Source organism: Mastigoproctus giganteus, chromosome 10 (assembly GCF_048544385.1).
Source record: "Mastigoproctus giganteus isolate SK-2022 chromosome 10, ASM4854438v1, whole genome shotgun sequence".
Classification (NCBI taxonomy): Eukaryota; Metazoa; Arthropoda; class Arachnida; order Uropygi; family Thelyphonidae; genus Mastigoproctus; species Mastigoproctus giganteus.
Window position 1 is genome coordinate 97,870,246 of NC_143584.1, and position 18,930 is coordinate 97,889,175.

General features: G+C 35.2%; 1 protein-coding gene across 1 annotated transcript in view; it reads right to left on the reverse strand.

The window, feature by feature from the left end:
- Window positions 1-218: 218 nt before the first annotated feature.
- LOC150079183 (large ribosomal subunit protein uL1) overlaps window positions 219-18,930 on the reverse strand; it is a 58,280-nt gene continuing 39,568 nt past the window's right edge. The window contains exons 4-5 of the mRNA XM_090383630.1: window positions 4,304-4,476; window positions 219-434 (exon numbers count right to left, since the gene is read on the reverse strand). Coding sequence (XP_090239756.1) covers window positions 264-434; window positions 4,304-4,476 — 344 coding nt within the window. The 3' untranslated portion in view covers window positions 219-263. The remainder of the gene's footprint in view (window positions 435-4,303; window positions 4,477-18,930) is intronic.

Consider the following 18,930-nt stretch of genomic DNA (forward strand, 5'->3'; position numbering starts at 1 on the left):
AAAAGAAACAAAAAATACCCCGAAATTTCAGAAGTGTAAAAATTTCATATTTTCACTTAAAAAAAACATGCTAATAAATCATAAAGTTGATTTAATGATATTTGTTTATTTGATTCACGAAAACTACTCTACTCTATCCCACTTCTACAGAGAAAGTCTCAAATAATTTTAAAAGTTTAATGGATAACAAAATAAAAAACAAAGAATAAAAAGCAACGTCAATTGAGGCAATACTTTATTGAAAAGTCAATAACTACTGCATTTCAATACAAACGTTGAGGAGAACCCATTGTACTCTTGATGTGAAGTGATCGAATATTCTGCCAGTTCTTTTTCAGAAGAGAAACCAAGAAATTAATAGCCAAATTAATATTCTGGGCCAGTTCATCTGGTGACATTTTTACATGACCCACAGCTACAGCAAGGCACAGAACCTAAGGGGAAAAAATAAATAAATAAATAAAACATGAAAGATATATTTAATTTAAAAAAAAATAAACAAATTACTGCTTACAAAATAAATGTTTCTGTTCTACAGAGATGGTGTAGAAAGCAGTATTTCAAGCGTTTTTAAAAACAGAAAATGTGCACACTTTTGGCTGAAGCTTAATGCAATTCTGTCTTCTTATTTCTAAGTGTATTTCAGGTAACAAGGTCAAAAGAGTTTAACCAATACAATACAGTAACACAATCATAGCCCAGGATGTAAATGCCACCTACATCTAGGATCAGACTGTCCAACAACTGTTTCCTGACGATCCTCAACAGGAAATACCCAACAGAAAAGAATAAGGGAGAAAAACTAAACCTACACTGTTAACCAAGTAGAAACAACCATTCATATTACACGAATTGAATGCAGCAACAAATCAGACAGGAAAAGAAGCATCTGGGACAAAATCTCTCAGAACTAGAAATAATCATAAAAGTCTTAGAATATTTCCCAAATACTGATTCATTCAGATTTGGGAAATACGAATATTTCCCAAATCTGAATGAACAGAATATTAGCAAAGCGGCATCGTTTTAAGTTATATCTCATATTGTGAATACCACAACTATTTGCCATGATATTGCACTACTTCGAATAAGTAACGCTTCACCTGAGGAGAAGACTAATGTTACTTATTCTCAGGTACCCACCGAAGAAGGGCCAAATAGCTCTGAAACGGTGCCGTCTGGGTGGTGGTATCCATCTGAGAATAAGTAACATTAGACTTCTCCTCAGGTGAAGCGTTACTTATTCGAAGTAGTGCAATATCATGGCGAATCATTGTGAAGATATTCACAATATGAGATATAACTTAAAACGATGCCGCTTTGCTAATATTCTGTTCATTCAGATTTGGCTATGTATTATTGATGCCTTTGCACTATACTTATACATAGTCTAGACTTTTCCATAGCTTGAGGCTTACGCCCTAAATGCTTTATAGTAGAAATCATCATATTAAGAAAAAAGCAAAGAACTGACATCTATTCTCTACCATCAGGAATTTAAACAGAAGGAATCAATCCCAATGTATACCCATCAATAATTGATGGGTATACATTGGGAATGGCACATCTTGGTGACTACAGAAACCAAGATGTGCTATTCCCACTGTGCTAGTTAGTGGCATCAATAAGTCAGCTATGGTCAGATCAAGTGATATTTGCAGCAGACAAATCTATTTCATTATTACTGCTGGTGCTGACACAGTATTTCAATCATAGTATATCGTGACATCTTGGTAGAAACAAGTCCACACAACAGTCAGGAAACAATTATAAAGCTAGTGGTTTTGTAATCAATCCTTTGTCCATTCTTCACAACCAGCACAAAGATTACAAATGTATGCTGCTATATTTCACTGGTAATGTGCATTACTCACTGAAGAGAATATTGACATCACACTTTCACATAAAGCTGCAAGGACTTGTACTGCCTACATGCAAGCGCGCGCACATGTAGGCAGTACACACGCACGCGCGCGCACATGTAGGCAGTACACACGCACGCGCGCGCGCGCGCGCGTGTGTGTGTGTGTGTGCTTTGCAATACAAACTGAACTAACAAAACATTAGAGTGAAATATCTACCCAAATCACCAGAACACTTACTACTAGTGGATTTTAAGCTTTGGGACTACCTGAAATTATGAACGTTCTGAAACTGTTCATGAATAATAACAAAATGCAAGAATGATATTGTAAGATGAAATGTACAACTTTGTTGTTACATCTATCACCACACATATGCAGTGCATTCTGGATATTAAAGGAATCAACAACAATTGTAGCCCACTCTATAAAAAGGCACCTGTATCTGAACATGATGTTGGACGATCATTGTAACCTATTATTTCACATCTATGACAACTAGATGTTGAATATAACATTCAGGATGCCAGATTCAACTCTACAAAACATTTATAAATGTCTTGTAGCAAGATGATTTTATTCACCAATTGTGACTACGCATTTTTTTAAATTAAAAACTTTGCATTAACTTAAACACAGTGGACCTCCAATATAAAGCAGCTTCCTAGTCCATTGTTTCTCATATTCATCATGGATAGATGATGGATATGAGAAACCAGTATATAACTTCCATTTGCATTGTTAAAAAAAAAAAAAGTTTTCAAAAGTTTTACAATCATTAATTGTATTTAGTAGTTACGAGTTTAGAGGTTATCAAACTATCTATATACTATATACAGATAGTCTTTATTTCATTTTATTTTAGCAATAAACTCAATGCCTATGTCTGCAGTCAAAGAAAAAAGCTGTATTCACAAATTTCCAGCCTCAAAATGAGGCTGACATCAAGACATGAATATGGAAGAAGAGATTTACAAATAAGGAGTAAGTTCATATTTGGCCAATATGTTGCAGAGGCTGACAGTTGGACAATATTTAAGAAGCAGGTGGTAAAGAGTATGATAACAGTGGATATAGTTGTATGGACAATTTTTTTTAAACAAATAATACAGTTATTAGTCAGCAAGCACTAATATCACACCAGTTTGGACAAATTACTGAGGAGCTTGGATACAGCCCTAATCAACAAGTCTTCGGCAATGATAAAACAGCTGTTCTGGAAAAAGGAATTACAGAATTTTCATCACTAAGGAAGGGAAGAACTTACACATCACAAATCATCTAAGAATCAATTGACTTCTTCTGGAAAACAATGACACTTGGGATTTCAAGTTAATTGACACTCCTTTACACTATGTAAATCCAAGAACCTTTAAATACCTTAGCTTCCTATGGCTTGGAAATCAAAGGAGCTTCAATTACCAGGACCATTTTCCAAAAGTAGTTTTGCCATCATTAACAATGCTTCAGGTCACCAACAATCTTGATGGGATGAAATGAATTAATGATGGGATGGAGAGGGAATGAAGTGCATCTCCTTTCCCTGATACAAAATCAAATACTAATTTCAAGTGATCACATTCACTAAATTCTTGGAGGCACTGACAAAGAAAAGAGCCCACACCATCCTGCAATACAAACACTGCTGCATGAAGTCAATACCTATGAATGCAAATGCTGTTATGTACAAATGTAATTTGAAATTATGGCCTGAATAATGTTACTGATTTCCTGTATTCCAAGAGGAAATGGTCCAAAAATGCAGAAAGGGTTGTAGAGCTTGATAGCCAGTTTAATTTGAAATTATATCCCAGAAGAACTGCTGGTGACATGTTCAAGGTCCAACAGCAATTACCTCATGAAGAAATTAATAAGAAACTAAGAACTTCAACATCGATGGATTTATTTAACCACTGGGAGGCAGTGAAGGAGTTTTTAGATAACTATGCAAAGAGATGTTCTTTGCACCAATGATGATTGATTTCTATTGATCTTTATTGCTAATAAGGAAATCCTAAATAAGAGGAAAAGGGCCAGGATGTAATCAATTCTAGATTTCCTTTTTAAGGATACCTACACGAATCTGCAACTCTCTACTTCTGGATTTTAAGTTACTGGTATGCAGACTGGGGATAATTCATTCTTCGAGGAGTCAACTGATATGCACATTATATGTTTAAATCAATAAATTATTGTTAAACCAGTTTTTATTGTTTTTTTTATTTATTTACCCAAAAAATGAGTTTAGTGCTTAAGTTTATGATTTTCCTGGAAATAATTACAAATATAACATGCAAAGCAAACTATCACCCTGCATGTGCTATCTGCTGCACTTTTAAGGACCCAATTAACAACAGATGGAAAGCTTACATACAAAATTTTGCAAATATATATTTACAAAAGATTCAAATGGACATCACTATGAAATTTTAGTCACTTACCTTTTTCATTTGAAACTTAATTGTAGCCTTTACTTCATCTATTTTAGACATCATTGATTCATTGTGAGTAAGAAGAGTCGGAAATTTGCCTGCCTTGTTGAGACCTGGTCCAAGCAGCCTGGGTATTTGTTTGATCAGGGATTCAGAAGCCAAGAATGCATCATACTTCTTTGCTTAGGAGAGACAAATTTAGCATATTTCAAAGGCAATTTCAATATTATTTTATATCTATATATATAATTATGTTTGCATGTATTCAATAAAAGCAAAAAAATTCATGTTTGTTTATTCTATCTTTTAGATTTGCACCCCTTATCCCAACAACAAGGGGAAAAAAATCATTCCTTTCAGGCTTCCTCAGCTTCCCTCTATCAAAAAAAAAAAAAAATCTTTGGAATTGACCATTTTTATATATTGAGCTGAAGTCATACAAAACTCAAGATACTGATTAAAATATTCATTAAATCTGTTATTTGTTATAACCATTATAGTACTTTTATAAAGTTTCAAAAATAATAATGAAGCCAAACTTTCAAACACTTTGAAAGAAAGTGTTTGAAAGAACTCTTGGGAGTAGTATGGAAAACTCATACACAGACTCATGACTGTGTATGGATGTATTTTTTACCTTTTAAAGAGATTTTTGGCATACTACTCTAGCCACAGTGCATCAGTTCACAAGGTATGTTAATATCTTAACAATATTTTTTCTGTATATTAACAGAACAAAACTTTTACAGATAACTCATGATGAGAATGGTTGCTTATTTGATTTAGACCAGAGCCATGCAACCCTTTTTTGGTTAGAAGGCCAAAACATGAATGTCGCAGGCCACAAGGCCACGGCCGACGTCTACATTTATAGTTTAATTTATTTTACCATTAATAATTAAATATGAAAATAAAAAAAAATTAGTTTAGTGCTTAAGTTTATGATTTCCCTGGAAAAAATGTAAGTACCATTCTTATATTTTTTCCAGTTATTACATAAGTTATTAGTGTTATTACATAACATGAATACCATTCTTACACTGTATGTTTATAGTGTTTTTAAATGCTGAGAAAGAGACATAAAACATCATAAGCAATGCAGAAAACTGAATATTAAAAAGATTTTCAAAAGTAGATGTTAAACTATATTTTGAGAAATTCCAATTTTAAACCTGGGGGACTCACAAAACACTTTGGTCACATAATATGAAGGAATAGGCTGCACATAGTCTGCTGAAGCCAGTGGTCTTATTCATATATTATGAAACTGTTTATGTAAAAGGGTAACAAATTTTCCATCAGAACAGTTCATATAAACCTTTTTTTTAAGATAGAAAAAAACTTATTCAAATCTGCATAATTTTCTATGACATGGGAGAATGATAGAAAGATTCTTGTAATTGTGCCAGAGGGTGAAAGGTAGTCTTTATATGAGAACACTGCATACACATCGCTTATACACAGAAACAAGTGAGTGAGGTGGGTGTATCCTATTTGCCCTTGCCAGAACTATTTCTTCTTGCTTATGTAGTAGTAGTAGTAGTAGTGGCATGTTATGCAAGAAAGCAAATGTATGAGCTTATGCAGCATCAGCCAAAAAAAAAAAAAAAAAAATCACACCATTCCCTCCAAATGCCTGTCCAGTTCCTCCTTAAATTTATTCAACCTATCAACTTCCACAATGACAGATGGAAGTTTGTTCCAGCAATTAACCACCCGCTGGCTAAAGGCAAATTTCCGCACATCTGTCCTTTCTTAATTTGAATTTATGCCCCCTTAGGTTCGTAATCTGAACAAGTGGAAGGATCCCATCAGAATTCAGCGTGCTCAACCCATTCAAGGCCTTATACACCTCAATCAGATCACCGCCAGGTGCCTAGTCTCCAGCCACTGCAATTTGCAGAACTTAAGCCTCTCTTGATAAGATGATCCCTTCATTCCCCTCACCAATCTTGTTGCCCTTCTCTGTACACGCTCAAGTAAATCTACATCCTTCCTAAAATGAGGCCTCCAGACCTGTACGCAGTACTCAAGGCGTGGCCTGACCATTGCCTTATACAGAGGGATAATCACCTCCTTTTCCCTGCTAGCAAAATTCCTATATATCATTGACAAAACCCCATGACCTGCCCTGGCAGCCTGTCTGCATTGCTCAGAAAACTTCATATCTGCCTGCACAATTACTCCCAGGTCTTTTTCATTTTCTACCACCTTAAGTGTAGTACCACACAGTTGGTACGTTTCTCTGGGGTTACTTCTACCCATATGCAGTACTTTGCATTTGTCAAGATTAAACTTCAGTTGCCACTTCTTAGCCCATCTGCCCAAATTATCTAGATCCTGTTGCAGTAGCACACTGCCATTACTGTCATTAACAACCCTGCCAACCTTTGTATCATCTGCAAACTTCGACACTAAGTCTGATATACCTTCATCAATATCATTGATAAATATACAAAACAACAGTGGACCCAACACCGAACCCTGTGGGACTCAACTAATAACATTAGTCCAAGAAGAGCAGCACCCATTGATTATCTTGTCTAAAGATGGAACTCTGTGCTTACAGCTTCTGTTTTATTTGCATTAGTTTGTTGTTCACTTGAAATAGCCAGATTTGTTGCCACTGAATTCTACAAACTCACTGAATATGGGTCAGAAAATCTACATATAGTATTTGGTAGGATGCAGGTCCTGCAGTGACTGGATGGTTAGCTGCTTGGTCTGCACTTTCATTTTGTGAGACGAGGGCATATCCTGGAATTCAGCAAAAACTAACAGAATGGTTGTTGTTGCATAAATGATTTAAGCAAGACTTGATTTGTTTTACTATCAGATGTGAAGATGAGAGTTAATTTTTCTATTGCTAAGACTGCACTCATGGAATCTTTACATATATCAGGCTTTGTGTACTGAGATGAATGTCAACACTGTCCAAGGCTAATTTTATTGCAAACAGTGCGCTGATGTAAGTCCTACATTCATATGAAGACAGTAAAGGAGACACAGCAGCATCAGTTTTGCACCATCAGGGTATATTAAGCAACTCTCAGAATTATTAAGAATATGTCCCTCCTGAAATTGAACATTTGGGTTGACCCCACAATGTTCAACTTAGACATGGCTGCCAACTTTTTACTTTCAAAAAACTGGATTCCTATGCTTAGAAATGGCATTATAAGCAGAAGGATAATAAGAAAAACAGAAACAAGACTCAAGATAATTAGTCACATTTCTAGCCTCTTTGTGCACTTGTTATAGCAAGGACCACCATGTATTAATTCCTTCTTTCATAACAGCATCTGGTACTGAACCTGACAAAATTAATACTGCAATGCATATATTGTTTCATCTATTTCTTGGAAATAATGGAAATGTGTCCATAAAAATTTTCACATGTTAAAATGATGCACTGACAATTGAAATTTGTATTACCTCAACATTTATAAGACCACAATTTTTTAATGGGAACTTGTGCACCGTGTAGTTGCAAACAAAGTACTTCCTCACTAACCAAATCTCCTCCTTTTGTTTAGACTTTCCACAACCTTGGCAGTAGAAATGCCTATGATTAAGTCAGAATCATCAATCTGATTTAGTCTGCTATGGCTACCAATTTCCAAAACAGAAGTTTAACATTTCAAAAAGAGAAAAACACGAACAAACCTTTTTGCACGAGTGAGCAAAATATGACTAGAATTATCAGTTTGCCTGGTCTGTTTAGGATTGTTTTTACCAGAAGTCTGCATTCTTTTTCTTTTTCTGGAGTTCATGAACTTGTCTTCTTTTGAAACTTTTGAATTATGAACCTCTTCTTTAAAAAGATTGAAAGTTCTGAGATATAATTATTATTTTATCAGCCCTTATTATACATTTAACCAGAGAATCAACAAGTGCATACATGCTTAAAAATGTTTATTTTGATGGCATACACTAGTTGAAATTGTTTAAATCTTTCCTTTTTAGCACTTGTCTAGATAGTAGTAAATGTTTATCAAGTATTCACCCAATTTCACAGGAAGGCATGCAGCATCCTTTTAAGGGTACAAATTAACAAGATGACAAGGGCAACCCAATTACTACCAAGTGCACAACAATCCTCTCTTTTAATGCAAGGGTGGTTGCACCCAAAATGTAGCAAAAATAGTGGCAGGTCAACTGACACGTATAAAATTTTTTTAATTTTTGGAAAATGTTTCTGGCTTTTTTTTTCCCCCTGCTTAAATAGCCAATACTTCAACTTTCCTTAATGCAATGGATTACAGCACTTTTTAGTTTTAATAAAAATTTAAGAATTTTAAAACATGCTATGTGCTTTATGCCTTTTATTTTCAAAAACATAAAAGAAATATTAAAATTGTGCTGGAAACGGGGGGGGGGGGGGGGGGGGGGAATTACACACTAGACACAAAACAGAAACATCAATCTCTTATTCTCTCCCATTTTACAGTTTAAAAGATGATTATGTGTGAGAAATTTAACAAGTGTTAAATTTTGCATTTATAAAAATAGTACACAAAATATAAAAACATATTTCTGCTTATTATGTATATAAATAATGAAAGAATTAAAAAAAAAACATATTTGAAATCTGGCAGCACCCTTTAAAGTGCATTAAATTTCAAACTATGTATCCTGCTTCCAACAGTGTAGCAACCGTCTGGATAGAATAATACAGTCCATTCCGGTTATTTGGGACACATCGGGACTAGTGCATTTTGGGCCCGATTATGCGGCTGCCCCAATTATCCGAAATTTCACGTAAATAGTTAAAAATACAACGTACCCCCCCCCCCCCATTTTTTTTTTCACAATTAGTTCACTGTACAATCAAATTCAATTAATTACTATTTTTTTTATTTTTTTTATCTTATTTTTTTTTTATTATTTATTTATTATTTTTTTTTTTTTTTCTTTTTTTTTTAGGCCCTTGCCACTGAAATCTTAGGAAATTAGGTGGTAGGGCCTGCCAGAGTACTTACTTCTAATGCGATCCCCTCTATGCCTGACCTGCCTCCTCGGGGCTAAGTGTGGGCAAAACGGGGGTCCCACTAGGGGCCCAACGGCTAAAAGGTCAGAGGAACAATATGACACTACACAACATAAACCTTACACTTTTTTTAAAATCTCTGGCCTTCACAGTGTTCTGTGTCTCACAAACAGAGTACACAACACGGAGATGGGGGAAACCCCTGGGGCCGTTAGACAATGAACACTTTACACTTTGTACAATCAAATCACGTTACGACGAACTCAACATAGTAAAGTACCATTCACTATACGATGTACAGTAAGCACCGGTCATTGTGATCATGTTTGTGAATTGAATTTAAATTTTATTAAACAGCGATTCTAATTAGCGAAAATAGGAGGAATATTATCCACAGGCTATAAAAGCAAAGATATATTAGGCACAAATTTACCCTTTATTACCTTACCAATTGAAAAAATTAAATGATATGTGAAAATCGGAAGAATATACGTGATAATCGGAATAATTAATACGTACTGTAATAAGTACATTTTTTTTTTTTTTGGTAGTTGTTGACGCATCAGCTTCTGTGGCCATAATGCACCTCCCAAGGTTTTTGCAGTACTTTGATCCAAGCCCGAGGCGGGATTCGAACCCGCGACCTCTGGGTTGCCAGGCAGGCACTTTACCCACCTGGCTAGCCCGGTCGGCGTAATAAGTACATACGAACTAGTTGACATTTCTGTTCACTGACATTTGTGGGTAGGGATTAAAATTTAAAAACAGTAAAAAGATAAGCAATCAATAACAAAGAACACGGCACACACAAATTGCAAGTAACACGATACGATACGCGCAAGTGAGAACCGAGTAACGAGTTACAAAGTTTTAAAAATACGAATAAAGAGATCTGAAAATTTATTTTTTTTATATGATTGAAGATTCCATAGAAGTGTAAACACATTTTACCATAATAACCCACAGAATTCCAGCTGTCGGTATTATCGCAAATTCAGTAAGATCGAGTTTACTATTCATTTATGATAGATTTCACTAACAGAAAAACCCAATAAACGGGTGACTGCTAATTGTTTTTATTGTTTTATGGTTGTGACCTCCAGAATTTCGACCGAACCACATGGTACCGTCGGAAACAATCGTGGGGTAATCTCCAGTGCTGCGGTCTTCTGCCCCGATTAAACGGCATGCTGTCCCAATTAAGAGAAGTAAACCCTGGCTATTTTCTCGATTGGTTTGTGTTTTTTAAGATTTGCCCCAAATAAACGGCTGCCCCGATTAACCAATCCACTGTATCTGGTTTCACATCTTAACTCCGAGCAAACAACTGTACACCCATTCAAAAATTACTATGGTAAAAGAGTAGATGCTTAATGCACTGTGTGGGAGCACCAATGCAATCTGGCAGCATCCCTCACAGTGCATTCCATTTCAAACTATGAGGTGCTACCCAAATGTTCCTGAAATTTGAATGTTAAACGGGAACTACGTCTAGTAAGGACTTGTGGTGCTAAGTAACACTGCATGCATCCTTTGTGAATGAGTGTGCCGCATGGCATCGGGCTGGATAGAGATTGAATATTTATGCGCAGTTCTTTGGCAGTGTGTTAAGCATAGTTTGCAATTGTTGCAATGGCTTATGTGAGAGAGCAACGTGATTGCATCAAGTTTTGTTTCCTTCTTAATGATACAACAGCAAAAACCCATAAGAATTTGAAACAAGCTTTTGGTGACAATGCTTTAGGCCACACGCAGACCTACTACTGGTTTAACCATTTTAAAAACGGCCAAATATCAGTTGATGATGACGATTGCTCTGGGCATCCATCATCAGGCACCACCCCAGAAAATGCAAAAGTTCGTGTGGCAATCTGTAAAGACCGCAAGGCAGACCATCCATGACATTTGTAGCATTGTAAGACTATTGTACACATACCAGCAGATTTTGTCAGATGAGTTGTACGTGAGAAGGACTGCAGCCAAGTTCGTGCCACAGTTACTGAGTGAAGACCAAAATCAGCATCGCATGGAAGTTAGCAGAGATCTTCAAGAACGGGCCAGGAGTGATCAAAACTTCCTTTCTACAGCCATCACTGGTGATGAGAGTTGGATATATGGGTATGACCCAGAAACCAAGCAACAATCATCCCAGTGGAAGAGCCATCTTTGCCCCGACCAAAGAAAGCCTGACAAGTGAAGGGCAATGTAAAGTCCATGCTGATCTGCTTTTTTGGAAATTGACAGGATTATCCGTAAGGAATTCATCCCTCCTGGCCAGAACGTCAATGCAAAGTTCTACTGCGACATCATGAGGTGATTAAGGGAAGCCTTCAAGAGGAAATGTCCAGAGAAGTAGCGCATAAAGAACAGAGTCCGTCATGACGAAGCGCCAGCCCACACACCTCTCGCTGTGGAGCAGTTTTTGGCATCCAACAACATGACAATCATTACCCCACCCACCCTTATTCGCAGGCTTAACCCCCTGCGACTTCTTCCTCTTCCCAAGAATGAAAAAACAGCATAGAGGATATCCAAACTGAATCGCATGTGGTGCTCAACACTATGACGAAGGACTTTCAGGGTGCATTCAAATCATGGAAGAAGTGCTGGGATCGGTGTTTACGCACTCAAGGGAACTACTTCGAAGGTGGCAGTGGCGAATAAGACCAAGGGTGAGTAATTCATTTTATAAATACATTACGGGAACTTTTGGGCAGCACCTTATATGTATCCTGCTTCCAACAGTGTAGCAACCATCTGGACAGAATATCAGGTTTAATGATATCTTTACTCAGTGAAAACAATAATACATCATTCAAAAATTACTAGGGTAAAACAGTACATGCTTACTGCACTAGTGGGAGAAGAAACACATTTAGCCTTAGCCTTTAAACACACAGCAGCAGTGCTTGTTCAGTATCATGCTACTCTTAAAGCAAAAAAGACAAATAGCTGCACAGACAGTAGAGGGTTACCTGACAGGTTCTCGCATATAATTTTTGTATGAAAACTAATAAAATCACTTCAGAAACTACAGCAATAAAAGTCTGACTATCTGGGAAAGTAAAAAAAAATCTGATTTTCAATCAATCACTGATTAATGGTTAACAAGAGAAACATTACTTGATGTTATATGTCAGGTTAACTGCCATTACCACTAGGTAATGAAATGGATATATGCCCCGTACAGTCACTTTCTAGCGCTGGCAGTGAAAGCAAGCTGCTTTCAATTTGATGATATTATTATTTATTATTATTACAAAAGGTCACCACAATGGGACATATGAAAATAGCATATTTTTTTTAAGAGCCACACCATCTCTTCTTTCCCTATCAATGTAATTTCAATAACAACACCTGTTGCTTTCATTCTTCCACAACCTTACTTTTTGCTATTTCAATATCGGGAAACTAATTTTTGAACAATGCACTTGCACAATCACTACAGTTCAGAGGAAGATTGTTTCACGACAAACGACAAATAAAAATTCAGCTTGTATGACATCATCATCACCATGAAATATAACATCTACTGTCTGACCACGCAAAATGCGACTGTGCCTGGCAAAATGCCAGTACGATTCCATTTCAGGTATAGGCAGTGCCACAGTACAACTCAGATGAGGAACTGATAAACACTATCAGAGTTGCTCTCAGATGCACAGTTTAATAGTTCATTCAAGTTTATGAATTTTGTTAGCAAAGAGAGAATGGAAGTAAAGAATGCAAGAGGGAAAGTTTACATTGTCAAGTAAAACATTACTTGACTACGTAAACATTACGTCATTAAATATCTTGATAAGGAAGCACTAAATGGAGTTCAAAGCATGCCAATTAAACAAGCAACTAAGCGGGCAGATGTTGCCACAGGATTTTTGGAAACAATCATTTAAAAAATTAGGAGGGAAGAGAAAGATAACAAAAATCCCGCTTTTAAATCTCTAAAAATGCAAACTAAAACAAGACAGGGTGCATCTCCTGTGGACAAATTCAATTGAGAAGTTAAGGTGAACTGCCCAAGACCTTTACATAAATGACTAACGAGTTCCAAACCTAAATTAATTTCAGTTCTGAAACAGAAAATAAATTTTACTATTAAAAGAGAATCCCTTCAAAAAATTCTTCACGAATTCTGATTTTGTTGGAAAAAATCTCAAAGCAAAAGAAAGCTTTTAATGGTAAATACGAAATTGAAAGGACAAGATATTTGTGACAAATTACATGATTTAGAAGAGAAAGTAGTCATACTGTTTATATTGATGAAACTTGGATCAATAGCAATTTGGTATTTTAGTAAATGCTGGAAAATTTAATGTTTGTAACCAGGGGCAGCATGTTGGTAGGCACTGAGGAACTGCAGCACCCCCAGCTTTTAAAACCTAAATATACAGTAAACGGAGTTATATGAAGTTTTGCGAAGAACAATGCAATGCAATGAATATTTTTATTAACAGGTCCCACATGTTCTCTATTTCCAATAATGAAAAAAATAAATAATTGCTTTATTTAATACAAGTATTTAACTGAGCCCAGGCCATCCAGGCCCAACCATAGCTTAAGGCCTTTGGTTCATGGAAAAACAACTATTTCCAATAATTACTTCAATAATAAACGAATAAAAACACGAAATTGTTTTAAACCTTGAAGTTTAACCATACAGAACTGTGCGTTAGACAGTTCCACATTTTGCTCTCGGTGGTTGAGTCAATGCCTAGTTGTTGCCAATATGCATTTTTTAGAGGTGACAAAATGAGTCAAAGGAACTGCAGAGCAAGCAGTGCTGACTTGATCAGTGCACCAAACTTGAATGAAAAAGTCATTAATCTATTTTCAACAATTAAAAACCAAAGAATGGATTTTATTTTTAAATAAAATTTCAAGATTACCAAAGCCTGTTAAAGTTTTGTAGTATTTTTAACTTGCTTATTATTACTACTATCTATGTCTACATGTTTATAATCAAGGCAATTTAATGTAACTTTAAGAAGCAGCACCCCCCATACATCAGTCATGAGCTGCCACTGTTTGTAAAGTCTATAATCAGGAAATACTTCAAAATGAACTACTGTTTTATGTAGAGGTGAAGAAAACGGATTTATTCCTAATTCAGTGTACTAAGCAAACATAACAGCAACAGCGGGGGATTATCACAGTCAGATGAATTTGGCAATTTTTGATAAAAGGGCATCAGATAAACTTTTACCCTATATAACTGAAAAGGCTGTCATAATTATAGACAAATACACCCTATCATTCAGAAAACAGGAAATAATGGATTTGCTTTCCCAGAATAATATTGCTTTCAGTGATATCTTAGAAAAGTTGAACTTTTATATTTGCCAAAATGCTATTCTCAAAAAGGATTCCTAGTTTTAAGATTGCTGTCATACCACTGTGATAATGCCACTGAATATGTATGAGCAGATTTAATGAGATACATTAGAAATTATAACATTATTGGGGATGTCTATGGATAGATTGTAAGAATTAACTATTCACGGATTAACTTCAATTGGTGAAGAAACTTGGAAAAAAATAGGTGCTCATGTATCAAATTTGGAAGAATAATAATGGAGAAAAGATACCATGATGGAAGTTGTGGCCGTCTAATAATACCAATTGATGACAGTGATGAAAATACAAGTTATAGTTCAGATGAAACAATGAATTATTAACTTACTAGTCCTTCTGAGGACGAAATGGATGAATAGAAAACATGGAAGTCAATTTATTGATGCTGATGAAGATACCGTTATTTCTATTTGTGAGAAATTCAAGGTTGTAAACCTGAGAAGCAGACTGAAGTTTTGTTAAATAAGTAACAGTAACAAAAAAAGCCTACTTAATACTCTCATTAATATATTCCTTCATATAAGTCCAGCTTTGAACAGCATTTAAAATATTTGCACATTTAACCTAATCACCCTTTAATCATGCCAACTTGGCCATGCACACAAGAATTCAGTGTCAAATTTCATGAGGGAGGGCAGTATTTCTGCATTTCTTTCTGTGTAATACACACTGTTTTTCAGAAACTCCCACTGCCTGAAAGTGAAATAAGACATCTATATATGATACACAAGGCAAACAAATGTGTTACTTTTTATCAGATTTTACAGTACATGGAAAATCTTATGGATATGTCTGCAAAAATTAGGTCATATTTCTCTGGCATCTTTACTAAAACGTATTGTTCATTAGATTTGCACCACAAAGTCCAATGAAATAACACACACTACACTGAACAATGCAATTGTAGCACGTTTCACTTCTGCAACCCACATTACCGTAGCACATCTGATAGGCAATTCATTAACAAAAATAAGCAGAAATTAGTAAATAAAGATGTTTTATTTTTGAATAAGAAAAACAGTTTTTGCAAAGGGACAGAGAAATTATCACCAACTATACTACAACGGTGAATTGGAGTTGGCAGCTATGCATTCAGAACCATCTCAATAAAGATGGTAGCTTGAATAGATGCCAGCATGGGAGGTCATGCATGACCAATTTGGTAAATTACCATGATATAGTCATTAAGCAGTTGGATGTGGGTAACAATTTTGACATTATATACATAGCTGTTAGTAAAGGCTCCTGATGCTATCCTTCAAAGAAGGTTGCTATGCAAACTGGAAGAAGTTGGGGATATTGGTTACCCTCTTTTAGTCAGCCCGCAATCCTACACCAGAATTGCAGGCTAACTAAAAGAGGAGACAGAGGGTTGTCATAAATAGTCAGTCTTCATTGTGGATCAACATAACAAGTAGTCTTTCACAGGGATAGGTGTTGGTTTCCCTCCTACTTTTAATTTTCACTAGTGACACAGATGTGGGTATCCAAGATACGGTGCTAAAGTTTGCTGATGATTTGAAGGAGATTAACAATGGCAGCTGAGCCTTGTTGCTTTAAAAGGAATTGGATTATCTGTATATACATCGTCTGAAAAATTCAATTAATGTTTAATGCACTAAATGTAAGGTCATGCATTAGGGGAAAGAAATCCCAGTCACACCTAGGGTAGAGGATCTCAAATTGATTTAAGATGAAAAAGGCAGGTGTTATGATTCAACATTCCTGTCCACAATTATCAGGACCCATGTTAGTAGGAAGAAGGATGTCACTATCCCTCTATACAAGATGATGGTTAGATAACATTTGGAATATTTTATTTCAGTCTGGGGACTGCGTCTAAAAAAAAAAAAAAAAAAAAAAAAAAGACAACTTCTGGGGAGGGATTCCGAAAAGGGCAACCAGATGCACACATCCCTAGATTTCCCTGTGGGTGACACATGAATCAGGACACAAATATAAAATCTCAGAGAATAACAAACGATTGGATGTCACGAAGTTCGCCTATGGGCAGTGAATCTAGCTAAGTTTAAAGCAGAATTCGATGATTAGCCAATTTGGTTTTAAACCCTAGATATCAAATTAGGGCCTTTTTCACAATACAGAAAAACAGTGATCATAACCACTGTGCTAGATGCAAGGGTTGTATGTGGAAGTAATATTATTGATAAAAAAAAAAGTACAAAGGTATATGTAAAAAATCATGTTACCGTCATTAAAGGAGCCAGGATATTCACAACAGTATATGAAATATATGAATAGTTTATTAGGAAAATTGTGTTTTTTTTTGAGCCATGGATTTGATCGAAAATCTTTTTTCAGCATAAGATATACCTCATAATCATTATACTATATATTAGGTTGTATCTAAAGAGCAATTTGTGTTTTGAATTTCCAACATGAAACAAAGTGTCCTAAAATATAATTATATGAATTCTTTATATCAGGAAGTATATTCAATTGCTATAGGGCATTTTTCTTCTATTATATTTGCCAAAAGCTGCATTATTTGTTTTAATTTAATTTTTGTGTATAACTGAATTTGTGGAAAAGTTGCTATTTAGGGTTCTTTAGTACATATACAAATTTTCACTTATTTCAGACATCTTCAGTTGTCACTCAAGATTTCTTTTATTGTGTGTTCTTTTAAATTTATTCTTCTTTTAAAATAACTTGCTTTATATGCAGCTCTGCAATTATTATGGTCTGAAGTAAAAAAAAATTACCACCTGAAGGTGGCTGTACAAAAAGTATAAAGATTCTTGTGTTGCAGACCTTGCTGGCCCATCCATTTCAACAGATTTGGACAAGACTGCCAACAAGAAAATTATAATGCATTGCAATTAATTAATAAAGCAAGAAGAGCTGAATGACTTAGTTCATGATTTAAACTTATCTTAAGAGCAAGCAGAATTTACTTGTATTGGGAAATGTTATTACAGTATATTGATAACATCGGAAAGTTTTTAAAATATTTTGTTATGGAAGACATTGTGTTTCTGTAAAGATATTAGTGGTCTTATGAATGAACTGGGCATTGAACACAATCCTAATGAATGGCATATATTTATTGATGCCTCAAAATTAAGTTTAAAAGCAATTTTCTACACAACAGAAATGCATTTCCATTAGTATCTCTACTTCATGCTGTTGGCAAAGAATAAACATGACAGCATGTCCAAGATTCTGAATGCAATAAAGTAGCATGACTTTTCTTGGAATGTCTGTGGTGATCTTAAGGTAATTGGATTACTCACTGGTCTACAGGGGAGTTTCACAAAAATTCTTTCTATGTTTGTGGGACAATCATGAAACAGAATAACATATTGTGCAGCAATAAAAGGGGTTTGAAAAGTTTGTGGTCTCAGTATGAAGGGTTTATTTGAGGAGTGAGGTAACGTTATAGTCCCCTTTGGAGCCAATACACTTTTGCCACCAATGCTGCAATGCACTAGATCACAAGTACAGCGTAGCTTAATTTTCAGCACTCACCTCATAGTAATCCACTTGGTTTGATGAAACTTATAACAGATACATAGTAGGTATAAAACTTTTAAATTCCAATTAGCTATTCATAACTTAGTGTAATTATGAATTAAAAAAAAAAATTATGAGCTTTAAAACGTGTTAAAAATTAAAATGAGATAAAAGCTAGTAGCCACGCATGAGTGACTTTCAAAACCATTCTCAGTTAGCTTTAGTGGAAAGAGAAGAACACGTGGAAACTTTATATGTGCTAAATTCCAAATAGGGGAGAAGTTGATTGGAACTTTCATGTTTAATATGTTGAACAATGTGTGGTGCTTAAACCACTCAATGATGAGAGCCTCATTTTGAAGAATTTTATAACTAGAATTCAGTTTAACTACTGTAATAGCCGAATCAACGCTTGGGTTATGAGCACAAGATTGAACATGTGTTAATTCTGAACCAAATAAATTAAATTTGAAGCTATTAAAGTGGCAGTAGGCAAGTGTGTTAGAAATTTTTGAAGTCCAAAATTTAGCTGTTCTACAACCAATATAACATTGCTTGACAATCTGATTGACATCTAATCAAATATATAATGTATTATAATCCTGTGTCGTATACTCATATGTTGTCCTGTATGAATTAAATTTAGAACCTAATTTATAATAAGATGTAAATATTAACTTGATATCTGTATTCTTAAAAATCTGTCGAAGCCGCCTAGCATATTGTTGATGGTATGGAAGGACGATAAGGGGTCTGTGTATCTTATTCATGTATATCTTATTATTCATGTATATCTGTGTATCTTATTAATGCTGTC